The sequence below is a fragment of the Orbicella franksi genome, chromosome 6 (genome assembly GCF_964199315.1).
Source record: "Orbicella franksi chromosome 6, jaOrbFran1.1, whole genome shotgun sequence".
In the NCBI taxonomy this organism is placed as follows: Eukaryota; Metazoa; Cnidaria; class Anthozoa; order Scleractinia; family Merulinidae; genus Orbicella; species Orbicella franksi.
Genome location: NC_138150.1, coordinates 24,196,677 through 24,209,609, shown reverse-complemented (window position 1 = coordinate 24,209,609; position 12,933 = coordinate 24,196,677). Strand labels below are relative to the sequence as shown.

General features: G+C 37.9%; 1 protein-coding gene across 7 annotated transcripts in view; it reads left to right on the top strand.

Annotated features, from left to right (window-relative positions):
- The window catches only part of LOC145488906 (uncharacterized), a 122,243-nt gene extending 110,089 nt beyond the window's left edge, over positions 1–12,154 (top strand). For 2 of the 7 annotated variants that reach the window (XM_081467751.1, XM_081467750.1), the window contains 9 exons: positions 628–795; positions 1,189–1,234; positions 1,838–1,982; positions 2,337–2,447; positions 3,172–3,254; positions 4,394–4,552; positions 7,991–8,078; positions 9,870–9,919; positions 10,576–10,681. In XM_081467751.1, coding sequence (XP_081323877.1) covers positions 628–795; positions 1,189–1,234; positions 1,838–1,982; positions 2,337–2,447; positions 3,172–3,254; positions 4,394–4,552; positions 7,991–8,078; positions 9,870–9,919; positions 10,576–10,680 — 955 coding nt within the window. In that variant the 3' untranslated portion in view covers position 10,681. Of the gene's footprint in view, positions 1–627; positions 796–1,188; positions 1,235–1,837; positions 1,983–2,336; positions 2,448–3,171; positions 3,255–4,393; positions 4,553–7,962; positions 9,922–10,575 lie in introns of those variants that run through there. The other 5 variants (XM_081467746.1, XM_081467747.1, XR_014049542.1 and 2 more) reach the window with 5 other exon arrangements.
- Positions 12,155–12,933: the final 779 nt, after the last annotated feature.

The window sequence follows — 12,933 nt, the reverse complement described above, 5'->3', positions numbered from 1 at the left end:
AATGTCTAAACTTGAGCAACATAATACCAATGCCACCGACAAAGTCTTCTTAGTAAAAGAAGTCACAGCAGTTTAAATACAAACCTGTATAAAGCTCTTGGTAGTTTGTCGCTTCTTGGACGATTGTAACACTGGGATGGGTTTCCGTGTCAGACTTGTAGATGTCTGTTTATTGCAAGTTGTCATAAACCATTGTTGTGGTAAACTGACCCCTGCCGACATCTGTCAGTACAGAGGAGTTTTTAACCCCTAATCATACCAATCTCATAAAAGGTTTTTCGTCTTTTTCTTGATAAAATAAAACTGCATATAAGGATGAACAGGATGAAAAAAAATACCTCCTTTGAAAAAAGGTGTGGGCTTTGTTTACTTTTGCTTCCGTTTCAAAGTTATGGCCTCTTTAGTAGAAGGAAATGTCCACATTGAAAGTATCAAACTTTAGAAGGGTGTACAAAAAAGCAAACCACATCTGGAAAATCGCCGACACCCATTTTGAGGGTGATGTGTGAGAGAACATTTCTGATGTTAATCGGGCTGCACCAGCCTTAGAGCATGATCTCCAAACACTGTCAATCCACCTACAATGATGATGATACCTTAACTTCTGTCAGTAATTTTCTTTTTCAGTTCCTTTGGTCAGATGATAAGACCCATCATCGACTCCATATCAGTGAGACCATCTGGAGGGACATCAGTATCAGGTTCGGCAACATCGTCGAGAGGCCCAGAAACAATATTTGAACCAAGAGGTTCCCCTTCTGCACAGACTGCACTGAGAGATCAACCTGATGGCTGGTGAGTACTGATACAATGCAGTGTCGTACTTAGTAACTTAGTTCCAAAATTATAGTTACTGCAAAATTAATCCACTGTAATTGGTCAATGAAAATTGCCAATTGCAGGCTTTTGTAAGCTCTTAAAAGGTGTAAAATAATAATCTTTAAGCTGTTACTGATTAATTGCTAGGTATAATTTATGATTTTAAAGTTAATATTTTCTTTTACCATAGAGTGATTCACATTGTCAAAAATCAGGGACAAAATTTGCACTACTAACATGTTTGCTCAAAACATACAGTTAAAACTTTGGGGTGAAAAACTGAGTGTTTGCTAAGCAACATTTGAGTATATCAGATAATTTTTTAGATACATTCCTTGACCAATTTATTCTCTTTTCTCTCAACATTAGTCAAAGTGCAGTGCTGAGGAAACCTAATGTATACAAGGAAATTACTGTAAGTCAGTTCATTTGTGCATGCGTTAATTATTACCACTAAATCTGAAGAAGGGGTATACATGTAAGTTACTTTGCCTCCATGGCCAGGATTATTTAATTATAAATTTATTTGTGAATGAGTCATACAATAGTGCAGGTTATAAACAAAATATTTGGTTGTTTATAATAAGTGTTCATTGAGGCATTTAGATCACAATGCACATTGTGTAAAATTCTCACTTGTCTAGTTGTTCCAATGTCAATCCCTTGAATGTCACTCAACCTCTATACTAGGTTTGCTTATTTCTCAGGGGAAACTCCATACAAAAAAGATGGGGGTGCCTGTCGGAATGTCTAAAATAACCCCTAAGTGGTACCAAGATCCTGTTTTGTGGGCGTGGCTTGAAACTTTTGTCTCCCCTAGGAGGTACCAATTCTTGCATCTCACATTATCTCCTGTCATATTTTTTCCGGTCAATACCCTAAAAGGTACTGCAAAAGCTTCTGCAAAAGCTTCTGCTGTGGACCTTTTGAGGCTGAACACCCTAAGAGTTGCCAAAAACACTTTTTTAATCCCTAAACTAACAGGAAAATAACATTTGCGTATCTCTTCTCTGACAAGGTACCATTGGCTATTACTGATCTTAAAGAAAGCCTACAAACACTGGAATTCACAGATGAAGATCTAATTCACCTTGATGAGCTAAAAAATTATTTTGAAAATGATAATCTTCCTGAAGTAAAAGAAAGCCAAATACATGTACTTGGTAAGTTAACACAGATGTCTTTCAACAACTGAATGAGCTTCAGAATAAAGAGTAGCGAGATAAAAACGTGACATTTAGGTGACAACATGTCACCATTATCAAATGCAAATTATTATGTGTTCATTGGCATGGGTAACGTTATATAAAGAATGTAGAGTGGGAAAATACATTAGAATAAATGAGGTGGGGATAAACAAAAGAATGAGAAGAATTTAAATAAAAAGTTTTGTGGGAATGGAGTCCTTTTGAGTGTTCAGAGTGGGACTCTTTTTCCTTATAAAAAGCATCTGATAAATAAGGCACTCAAACTTTCCACAGCATTTCTTTAAGGTATATAACGTTTTCTTTTAACAGATCAAATACTTGAAAAACATTTAAAACAAGACGAGAATCATATTCTACATCTCACTTTACAACTTTTGCAAGTGCTATTGTTATGTGAGAAGTTATTTTCTTCTTCTACTGGTGAGTTCAGCTTAGAAATAATCTGACAAATTAAGAAATAAAGACTGATGTTCCACAGAAGATACAGAATTGTTTTATCTTCTCAAACTTCACTTTCACTATTAACCTGCTTGTCATTTATGACACAGATGCAAATACTGTGAAATGAAGTCTAACTTAGTGCATCACATGTACAAATCAAATTTGCAGACTGCTTATTTGTGATAGCACAAGAATAAATAGTGCACTTGGTACAGTCAAATTCGAAGCAGTGTTTCATTAATTTTAAATTCATTCTTTAAAATATTTTAAAATAAAATATTTCCAAATATACATGTAAAATAAAATATTTCCAAATATACATATTCATGTTATTACTATTTGTTAAACATTAATCACCTTGTTCTGATGACTCCTTCTTGATTGCCAATTTCCATGTATAATTCTTATAGTGCAAATAAAATGCAAAAACCGAGTGGATAAAGATTGAGAAGAATATTTTAATTGCAAAGCCATCATTTCCCTGTGGTTTGATAGATTATCTCACTGGCCCCAGTCAAATCAAAGTGTTCTTGTTTTTCCGTCGCATTTGCACAGTAACCAAAAAAATTAATAATAATAGTAAGACTGTCCCCTAGATAAGTCTTTGCGGAGTAACTCTGTACCCCCATCCTGCCCTTGCTTTTTCATGTGATTGCTTCTAATAGTATGTAAAATATATAAATGTCACATATTTTAATTACAGGACTGCAAGAGATTGTGAACAAGACCTGTAGGGATTATTCAAGCATTACATCTTGTTCGATTCAAGTTGATTGCATCAAGTTGGTCAGTAAATATTAAATGAAGCTGGAAAATAGGTTAAATTATATTGCCCAATATCAGATATAGAAGTTAAATGAGAAAGATGTCATTTTCATCATGAAATGAGCGTAAGACTAAGAATAAAATCTTAGTCTATATCTCTTCCTGGTGTTTGAGAAGTCACGGCTTCAAATCCGGTTGAGGACTCATAATTTTTTTTTTTGGCCCATGCTCGTAACATGATGGACATCACATCTTGAAATCTTTAAAATCTATAAAATCTTTCTTTGTTCATCACCACATAGTATGCTTTTGACATTGCTAATCGTAGCAGTATGCAGGACACATGTAGCATACATGTATGAACCTAGAAAATGAACCAGCTCAAAACAAGTCTCCTCTATAGTCCAGTGGATAGAGCGCGTGCACGCTCAGTGGTTTGAATACCGTCAGAGACATTTTTTCTCTTTGTCCCTCACTCATGACATGATGAGCATTACATCATTGCACTACCAAGCTTAAAATCTACCATGACTTTCTTTATTTAGTTGCTTCCCAAGTCAAGTCAAAACTTGTTAAGTAAACTTAATAGAGTATAAGCTTAACAGTTATGTGCGTTGCAACTCATTATAAAAAAAGTTCACATTGCACTCGTGCTTAGTTGGCCTAAATAAAGACATAAACTCCCAGGTGAAGCAAAGGCACTGTAGAAGTATAGTGTCTTGTCCAAGGACACAACTCAGTTACCACGGCTAGGGCACGAACCAGGACCGCTTGATCCAACAGGCTAAAAGTATTGTATCAGGCCATTGCACCTTTCTATCCACGCTCTTATTTTCCCGCTCTATCTTTTCTCTTTGTGTTTTTAGTTTATTTTTTTCTCAAAGACTTACAGAGCAAACAAGGAGTGTAGGACTTGAAGTCTAGAATTTTGTTACATTAGAGCCACTGTTCACCATGTGCATCAAATACATGATAATAGATGCCAATGCAGCCATAACACTATATAACTGGAAAAAAAGACCTGAAAAAATTTTGAAGCTCTGAACGGGATTCGAACCCACCACCATTGCATCAAATACAGTTTTCCTAAGTTACATGTTGGTGAAATCATTATTAGATTCGTTGCCTTAGTTGAGTTTTTTGTTTCTTTTGTGTTGTAGTTTTGCTGTGCTGTCAGCCATCAGACAGGCCACTCAGCCATGTTGAAAGACCATCGTTCCACGCCACTGCTTGCTGTCACCATTAATTGTCTTCTCAGCAAAGATGGCGAACTTCAAAATGTGGGAGCGGCGTTAGCTTCAAATATTGCTAGATTTAAGGTATAGACGATCTTTTTCCTTAGTTTATAGATTACAAAACTGTATAGCAACGCATATAACACTGTCAGACCCATTTGTTTAAGCAGATTTTCAGTTTTTCGAGCATGGGACAAAAAAAGGTCGGAGTCCACCCGGGTTTTCTTATGTGACATGCGTCGCGCATACTGCTAGGATCATGAAAAAACAATCTGACCTAGAGTTCTGCAAAACGGTTCGTACCTGGGCAGTAAGTGGTATATTATAAGGTCCGGAACGTGAATGAAAAAATTTTGAGTGAGATTGGGGAGAACAACAGTTCTGGTTTTCAGTCTACTATGAGTGGCAATTGCTTAAGAGTGCCTGCCTGTAAAAATCAGACAAATTCTTAATTTCGCGGCAAGGGTCGAAAATTCGATTTCGCTCATATTCTTATGGTAGATAGGCTAGGGCATGACAAAAACTACTGGATAGTTCTTTTGGCAAAATATCCTTTTATTTCAAAGAAATATGCAAATTACCAAATTCCGTTAAAATCGTCATTTGACGCACCATTTTATTAAACAAGTTTGAGAGCCTCGCATGCAAAACCACATCATTCTTCCGTCTTTAAAACACTCAAATATTTTTGTGTAATGTTTAAATGTGTACTGGGTTGATTTTAGGGAACGCTGCGTTGTCTTTTTGGGTGCACAATAATTAAATTTCGAAGACATGTATTTCATTCACTTAAAAGTACTTCGTGAATATAATTAATTTTCACCATGTGCGAAACCTTCAAATGAAGCAAGCTTCTGGTGGTTGAATCGCAGAAGGATGGTCTACAGATTCCTGTAAAAATTTCTTTGGGCAAATGATTGTGAGCGACGCGAGAGCTTTTCAAAGTACGTCAAAAATGCAAATATTTGACCATCCGTCGTCAAATTTCAATTTACGAGTTAGACGTATATTTTAGCATGCGCCACATGACTTGACCTATGTTAAGTTGAAATAGACACAGAGCTGATAATTTCGAAATGTTCTAACCTCATTTGTTGTAAAAGGCAGGTCCAAAGCCGATTTGACGTGTTTCTCTCACCATTCGTCGCACAAAAAGCGGAAGTTTGCTTTTGTTTACATAACGTCCGATGTACAAATACGCCAACTGTCAACTTATATAACGGTCGAATACGATGAATCTGTGACCCTCGTTCGACACATATGATCACCACTGCATCTAAGTCAAAAACGGCTAAGTCATTCGTAGATAGTTGCTTACTTTGCACTACACCAAAATATTACGTTTGATCATCATGGTTTGATGGCTTGAATCCTTGCTTGCAGCGGTTCCTTGTTCGTCACACAATTCTGTCATCTCATTTTAGGGAGGGGTGGGACAATTTCTATCCTAATACGTAAGGCTCCGTAAGGCTTGGAATCACTGGGAGCACACAATCGTGTTGAGTAGGAAGAGATTAAATTAAGAAATGAAAAGAATGAATAATTTACCATTGCCCCTGTTGTTATCTTTTACTCGACCACCGCTACCTACCATGCCCCTGCGTAATACTGTAACGTTAAACTCATACCTAGGTCTTTTCGCGCTATGCGATTATTTTTGGTTTACATGTAATAAAGTGGGCTACCCTCGGGGAAATGGGTGGCGACCGCTTAATGGGGTTAGCCGCTTAAATAGAGGTTGGTGTACCTTGGATATTTAATTTTGCACTATCGGGCTATAAATTTCTTGGTGAACATGGAGTCAATTCAATACAATCATGACAGACGTGTGTTTGAATTATCACTCGTCATGCACCTTCAATTTCAGACTCTTATCTGCCATCGCCCTTTCCAAAACAAAGTTCTTAAATTTTGGGTGGCCGCTTAATAGTGGTAAAGACAATAATGAAACCCTTGCCGGAATGACCAAATGATGGCCGCGGAGGTAACCGGTCAATAGGTCTTTTATTTACAATATTTCACTGACGATAATTTTGGACTGTATTGAAAACAGTCCTCTATTTTCTGTTACATACCAATGCCTCGCCACTAAGCAAACAAAATACGCCAAATAAAATGGCATGGCCAGGGCTATTTACTCACGTAATTACTAATTAAATTTAGTCTGTTTTTCTCACGAATTAGACACGTTGTGATTTCCTATTTTTATTTCAGCTAGTTCTTGCTTCATTAATCTATAATTTTTTTATGGCGATTTTCTTAAAATTCTAGTGAGTACAGGTACTAGCTTTATCAGCTGTTGTCTGAAACATCAGAACGTACAACAAACGTGATTTGGACCGAGGCCACGTACACTATAGAATATGATTATATAAATATACACATATATTATTATATATATGAAAAAACAGATGAACAATGATTAAATTGTTTCACTTATTCTGAGAGTACTCTATACAAAATAGATCAAAATGTGCAGCATATGCCGTGACAGCATTGCGTGACGAACAATTACGGCTGTAAGACTGTGCTGCGCCGACACGCTTATCAGCAATGGTCAGCAATCGATCAAACGCAATATTTTGGCGCAGCGCAAAGCAAGCAACTATCTACAAATGACTCAGCCGTTTCAGACCTAGATGCAGTGGTGTTCATATGCGCAGAAAGATGGTCACAGATTCATAGTATTCGACCAATAATAGGTCGACAGTAGGCGATGTACATCGGACGTTAACCTTGTGTAAACAAAAGCAAACATCTGCTTTACGTGCGACGAATGGTGAGAGATCGACTAGAAACACGTCAAATCGGCTTTGGACCTGCCTTTTACATCAAATAAGGTTAGAACATTTCGAAATTATCAGCTCTGTGTCTATTTCAGCTTAACATAGGTCAAGTCATGTGGCGCATGCTAAAATATACGTCTAACTCGTAAATTGAAATTTGACGACGGATGGTCAAATATTTGCATTTTTGACGTACTTTGAAAAGCTCTCGCGTCGCTCACAATCATTTGCCCAAAGAAATTTTTACAGGAATCTGTAGACCATCCTTCTGCGATTCAACCACCAGAAGCTTGCTTCATTTGAAGGTTTCGCACATGGTGAAAATTAATTATATTCACGAAGTACTTTTAAGTGAATGAAATACATGTCTTCGAAATTTAATTATTTTGCACCCAAAAAGACAACGCCACATTCCCTAAAATCAACCCAGTACACACTTAAACATTGCACAAAAATATTTGAGTGTTTTAAAGACGGAAGAATGATGCGGTTTTGCATGCGAGGCTCTCAAACTTGTTTAATAAAATGGTGCGTCAAATGACGATTTTAACGGAATTTGGTAATTTGCATATTTCTTTGAAATAAAAGGATATTTTGCCAAAAGAACTATCCAGTAGTTTTTGTCATGCCCTAGCCTATCTACCATAAAAATATAAGCGAAATCGAATTTTCGACCCTTGCCGAGTTATTTTCCATTTTTATGGACAGGGACTCTTAATTCGTCTTTTTCCCAAAGTGCTGTTATCAGATACAAGAGGACGTTGCACTGGAGTGTTCCACAGCCATTATTGAACTTCTCACCAAGGATGTGTCCCAGGAGACAGGTTGGTTAGAACTCTGAAACTCATTACCCAGGGTGCCATAGGTTGTTCTTTCCAGTTCCAGTCCCGAAACGTCTCGAGGCGCGCCGCGATATCCAGGCTAGAAAATCTCCCTCATGTACAGAAATGAAACCAGTTTTCACAGGTGAAAACTGCTCTGACTAATAGATTAATACACTCTTGAAAGAACTAGTCTCAGAATCTAATCAATGTAATGGTAGTTCACCTGAGTACAAAACTCTTCTCACTGCTCACGTTTTTGTTGTAAAAAGTTTCTTGAGATCGCTTGGGGTAGTTCACAGTTATTCCACGAACGCGCGTTGGGTATGAAATGGTAAATAGCCAACGATGCGCGTAGTGCCGAGTTGGCTGTAATCATTTCATATCCGACAAGCGCGAGTGGAATAATTGTTTTTCTTAAAAACGTCCCCAGAATATAAAAAAAACTGAATAAAATAAAAATAAAAACGCGTCCCCCAAAATTACGCGTTCGCTTAAGACATTTGTAGAGCATGGTATAATGGCTCATATCCCGTGATGGCCAACGAAACTCTCGAGTTGCATTATTCAATGATCTAGTTTTTAATAATGATCATTAGATACCGCACTGGCTTAAAATTATAACGGAATATCGAATATTTCAATCTTCCATCACCTATAGTAGAATTCTACTAGTATACTAATGCAAATGCTGCAATCTGATTGGCTGAGCTACTCGTATACTATCAGCCATTATATTGGAGTACAGTTAATCGTTTTTCCGAAGTTTTGGAAGAAAGTTTCTCAGATGTAACTAGATAGTTAAATTCCTGAGAAGACTGAAAGAAGGAAATTAACGGTTTCTTGACTTTAAAAACTTGAAATTATTGAAAAACCGAGTGGGCGCGCGTAAACAACTGCAAATTTACAAAGGACAATGCAATACGTGCGATTTTGTTAAAGCGTGAAGTTCAATAATGCGTAGAAAAGTAATTGGAAACCGTTATTTGCGTGAATTGCAGTTAGATTACTACTAAAACAATTAGATTATTCGCTCTCGATTTCTATCGGGCCTTGGCCTCATCAACTATCACCTCATAGAAATCTCGAGGTCATAATCTAATTATTAAAAAATTAACATTGAATGAGGATTGAACTCGCATATTATCCACCAGAATTGAATGGCAATGATTTTAAAGTATTTTGCGTCGTCTTTCAGTCGGCTATCTCCGTTGTAGTTCGGACCTGTTCGTAAGGTGGACATAGTTTGCTTGCCAAATTTCAGGTGTTTTTCCTTAATTGAACTCTGTGTAAGATGGATCTAAGTATGTCCGTCATAGAGAGGGTTAACTGTAACCATCTTGTCGTATCGGTTTCAACTTTGCACCAAGTTTCTTTTATCTTTGGTTCATAACAAGCTTACGTATCTTTATGTGAAGCGTAACGCGCACGGCTGTGACTGTGTGACGATCTAGCTACAAAAAAAAGCAAGGTAAAAGGTTAAGTCTTCATACGACCTGAGTGGCTGATCAGGTCGGCGCTTATCTCCAGTTTCTGTAGCATGAAGCGACTAGGAGTATAGTCCATCGCAGGGTTACCCCCAGCATTAAATTCGTCGATAGACATTTATACACCTGGGTGGAGAGAGGCACTGTGAGAGTAAAGTTTATTGCCCAAGAACACAGCACAATGTTCCCGACCAGGGCTCGAACCCGGACCGCTCGATCCGGAGGCCAGCGCGCCTCCACAAAAAAGTAAAGCATTTGTGTAAATTACATATCACGACTCTAATTCTGAAGCACTGTTTATTTCCAGTGCATAATTGTTTGTACGCTTTGAGAAGATTTATGGATTACAATTCTGAGGTAGGTTTTTATTTGTGTACTAGCAGGGGATTAAGTAAATATTTTTTTGAAGACCTTTTTTTTTCCATTTCCATTTTCTCGTATTGTTGTCCTTATTGAATCCTATTGTTCATGTGCAAGTTTATTCTTGACCATTATCGAGAGATGGCAATCTCAATTTCCAGAAAAAGAATTTTCAACTCTTGCCCCCCAGAAATCGATCTGGCACCCGCACTTCTGTTAACTTTGGCAACTAGTTGGCTTATTAAGGACGGAGGAGTGTCATGAGAGGATGTTGTAAAGTACTCTTATGGCTTATGGCTATGAGGAACGTTTACTAGAGTTTATAATAGAGCTGCTGTAGACTCGCATTGGATCGTCAGCGCACATTATTTCAGAAACTGAACACTGAAAACCATCTTCTGTTTGGTTAAGAGGCGCTTGTTACTGGCCAAATTTTCTCTAATGGGGCTGTTTAGAATTGCGGGGGCTCTTACTAGAGGGAGGGCCCTAAATCGGATTACAGTTTCCAAGTCACAACTTTCCAATGTTAGCTTTACGCTTGAAATCTTAAATGTGACCTCTACTGAGGTGACTTAAATAAGGAGAAGCCTTATGACGTTGTGTTTTTCTAAAAATCTTATCTTTTTTTTTTTGGATGTGGTTTGTTCCTTTAGGTGGCTGGTCTTGCAAGTGTGATGGGTGTTACCGTAGACAAGTTCAAAGGAAGCTCCTCTGAGATTGATCAACTTTGTAGTGACCTGGAAAAGTTACTCAGCTGACATCGCGATCTCTCTGCCGTAAACCTGTGGACTGTCTTCCCTGTGAGGAAGATTACCAGTTGTAAAGCTACATTTTATAGAATGCTCTAAGCACTTGTTACCATTTTATTCGCTGGAACAGGTGATAGTCGACATGGCGAAAACCCTTCATCTTAAATTGAATGATCCCGCGGTTTCCGTAACAGAGGTTGCTAAGCAACATAACCTGGAGCACTCGTGAGTACTCGTGAGTACTTTTTAGCAGTGGGCTGTCGTGGGTACTCGTTAGCTCTCGTGAGTATCTGCGCTAGATTTTGATTGGATAATACGAGCTGGAAATACTTCGACTGTCGTATACTGAAAATGGCTATTTAAACATGTTTTGCACAGGTCTTGAAAAGTCTTTGAAAATTTGCCATAACCCTGGGAAAGTCCATGAAAATTTCTTATGATATTTTTCCCAGCTGTCCTTGATAAATTATAAGAATAAAAAACCCAGAACTTTGCCACCAAAAGAGTTCCTGCAATGGACATTTTGAGGAGTACATTGCCGGTTAGTCTCAAAACGTTGGTTCGGTAACCCTCTTTCCTGGACAAATTTTAGATTCGATTCCGGTTTAATATTGTTGAATTGTCCCAGAAAAGGACTTGAAAATGAATCTTAAACCATGCTTAATACCTTTATTTGAAACTAAGATTTCAAGGAATTCTCACAGGCAGACAAAGGTAAAAAAAATTGTACGTACTCGAAATGGTGTATTTAATGTTTAATTACTGGAAAATATTCTCTGCCCGGCATATTACGGGTTATTTAACATTATTAAGGCTAATTTGTATTACGCCAAACATGGTGAAATTGGTTGGAGTGGATTTTTCGCTGCTCTAAATTCAATTCGTTAGGAATATGCTCTAACTTAATGAATGGTTTATCTCTCTTGAGAAGAAATGTTTTTTTAGACTGGGTACTTTGACTGTGACAAAGTAAAACCCGAAGTATTTGTCAAGAATAAAAGTGAAAGGTTATAAATTAGAGCTGCTCTGCCATATGTGCATGTGGTGGTTTTTTTCATGACCTGTTTCATACGCATGCGTTGTAGGACAAAGTATGGTCTCGGGCCTGAGAGCCGCTCAGTTCTGGCAGGTACTGGTTGTCTTCATATCAGTAAGGTTTTTTAGTAATTCATAGGTGACAGATCAAGTACGTTTGTCTCCTCGGGTAGTACCGGGACCCAGAACATCGACCCTCAGTCCAACCTCGTTCCAAGGGTCGTTAATCTTCCCGCCCTAAGAAGACGAGAGACCCTGGGAACGAGGTTACCCTGAGTCGAGGTCCTTTCATTACTCCCCTCACCGCGTTCGATATGCTCCATCAAGGCTCAGGGCCGATATTTATCCAGTACGACTCTTGCGTTTGGTTCTGAATGAGATGTATCAGAAATGTTTGGGAAATGATGGTGGAGGTTGCAGATGAAAAGAGAGACAAATAAGCAACATTCGAAACCACTATTTTCAATGTTTTATTCTGTTGTTAAAAACCATAGAACAAGAAGTTCTGCAAATTATATCCTTTACACATCTTTCTTTGCATATCTCGTGAGATGCAGGTTAGTGTCTACGAGTTTCCACCACCACGTTTCTTTTTACACGTTTAAGAGCCGTTCACTCCTATTTACAATGATCAACTCCTACAAAAATAAAAACTCCACAATTCGAAGGGTTTCTGTTCGATTAATTGAAAAGTTTTCGTAGTCTAAAATTATTTTAAGATCAATCTTTGGACTGCCACGAGAGCTTGTGCAGATTGAACAAGATAAAGGTACTCCGCTGCAATTTCCTTGTACCGCGGTCGTAGCTCTAACGAGCAGGCGCAAACGGGCTTACTGATCTTTCTATAGGCAAACTAAGCTATCGCCTTAAGCGACTACGAAATAGTTAAAATAGAAGGGTTTTGGTCTGAGAGCGCAAAGCCAGAATATCCAAAGAATTATAATTAATGCACCGTTAGCACCAACATATTAAACATGTTGAAAAGTGGTGTAACTAAACAAGGGTTAAAATGAGCTGCTCATCGGCATCCACACCCCACAACTTGACGAGGTAAAAAACTGCTTGATTAAAATATGTTAGCAAGGTGGTTTGAAATTTGCCTCCTCAAAATGACTGTAAAGCGTAATCTACAAACTGGAAAACCTAAACTTGCTTAAGTTAAACTAGTTTAGTTGGTGTGAACGGGGCATTATAGATAATATACGACCAACATACGCATGAAAAAGA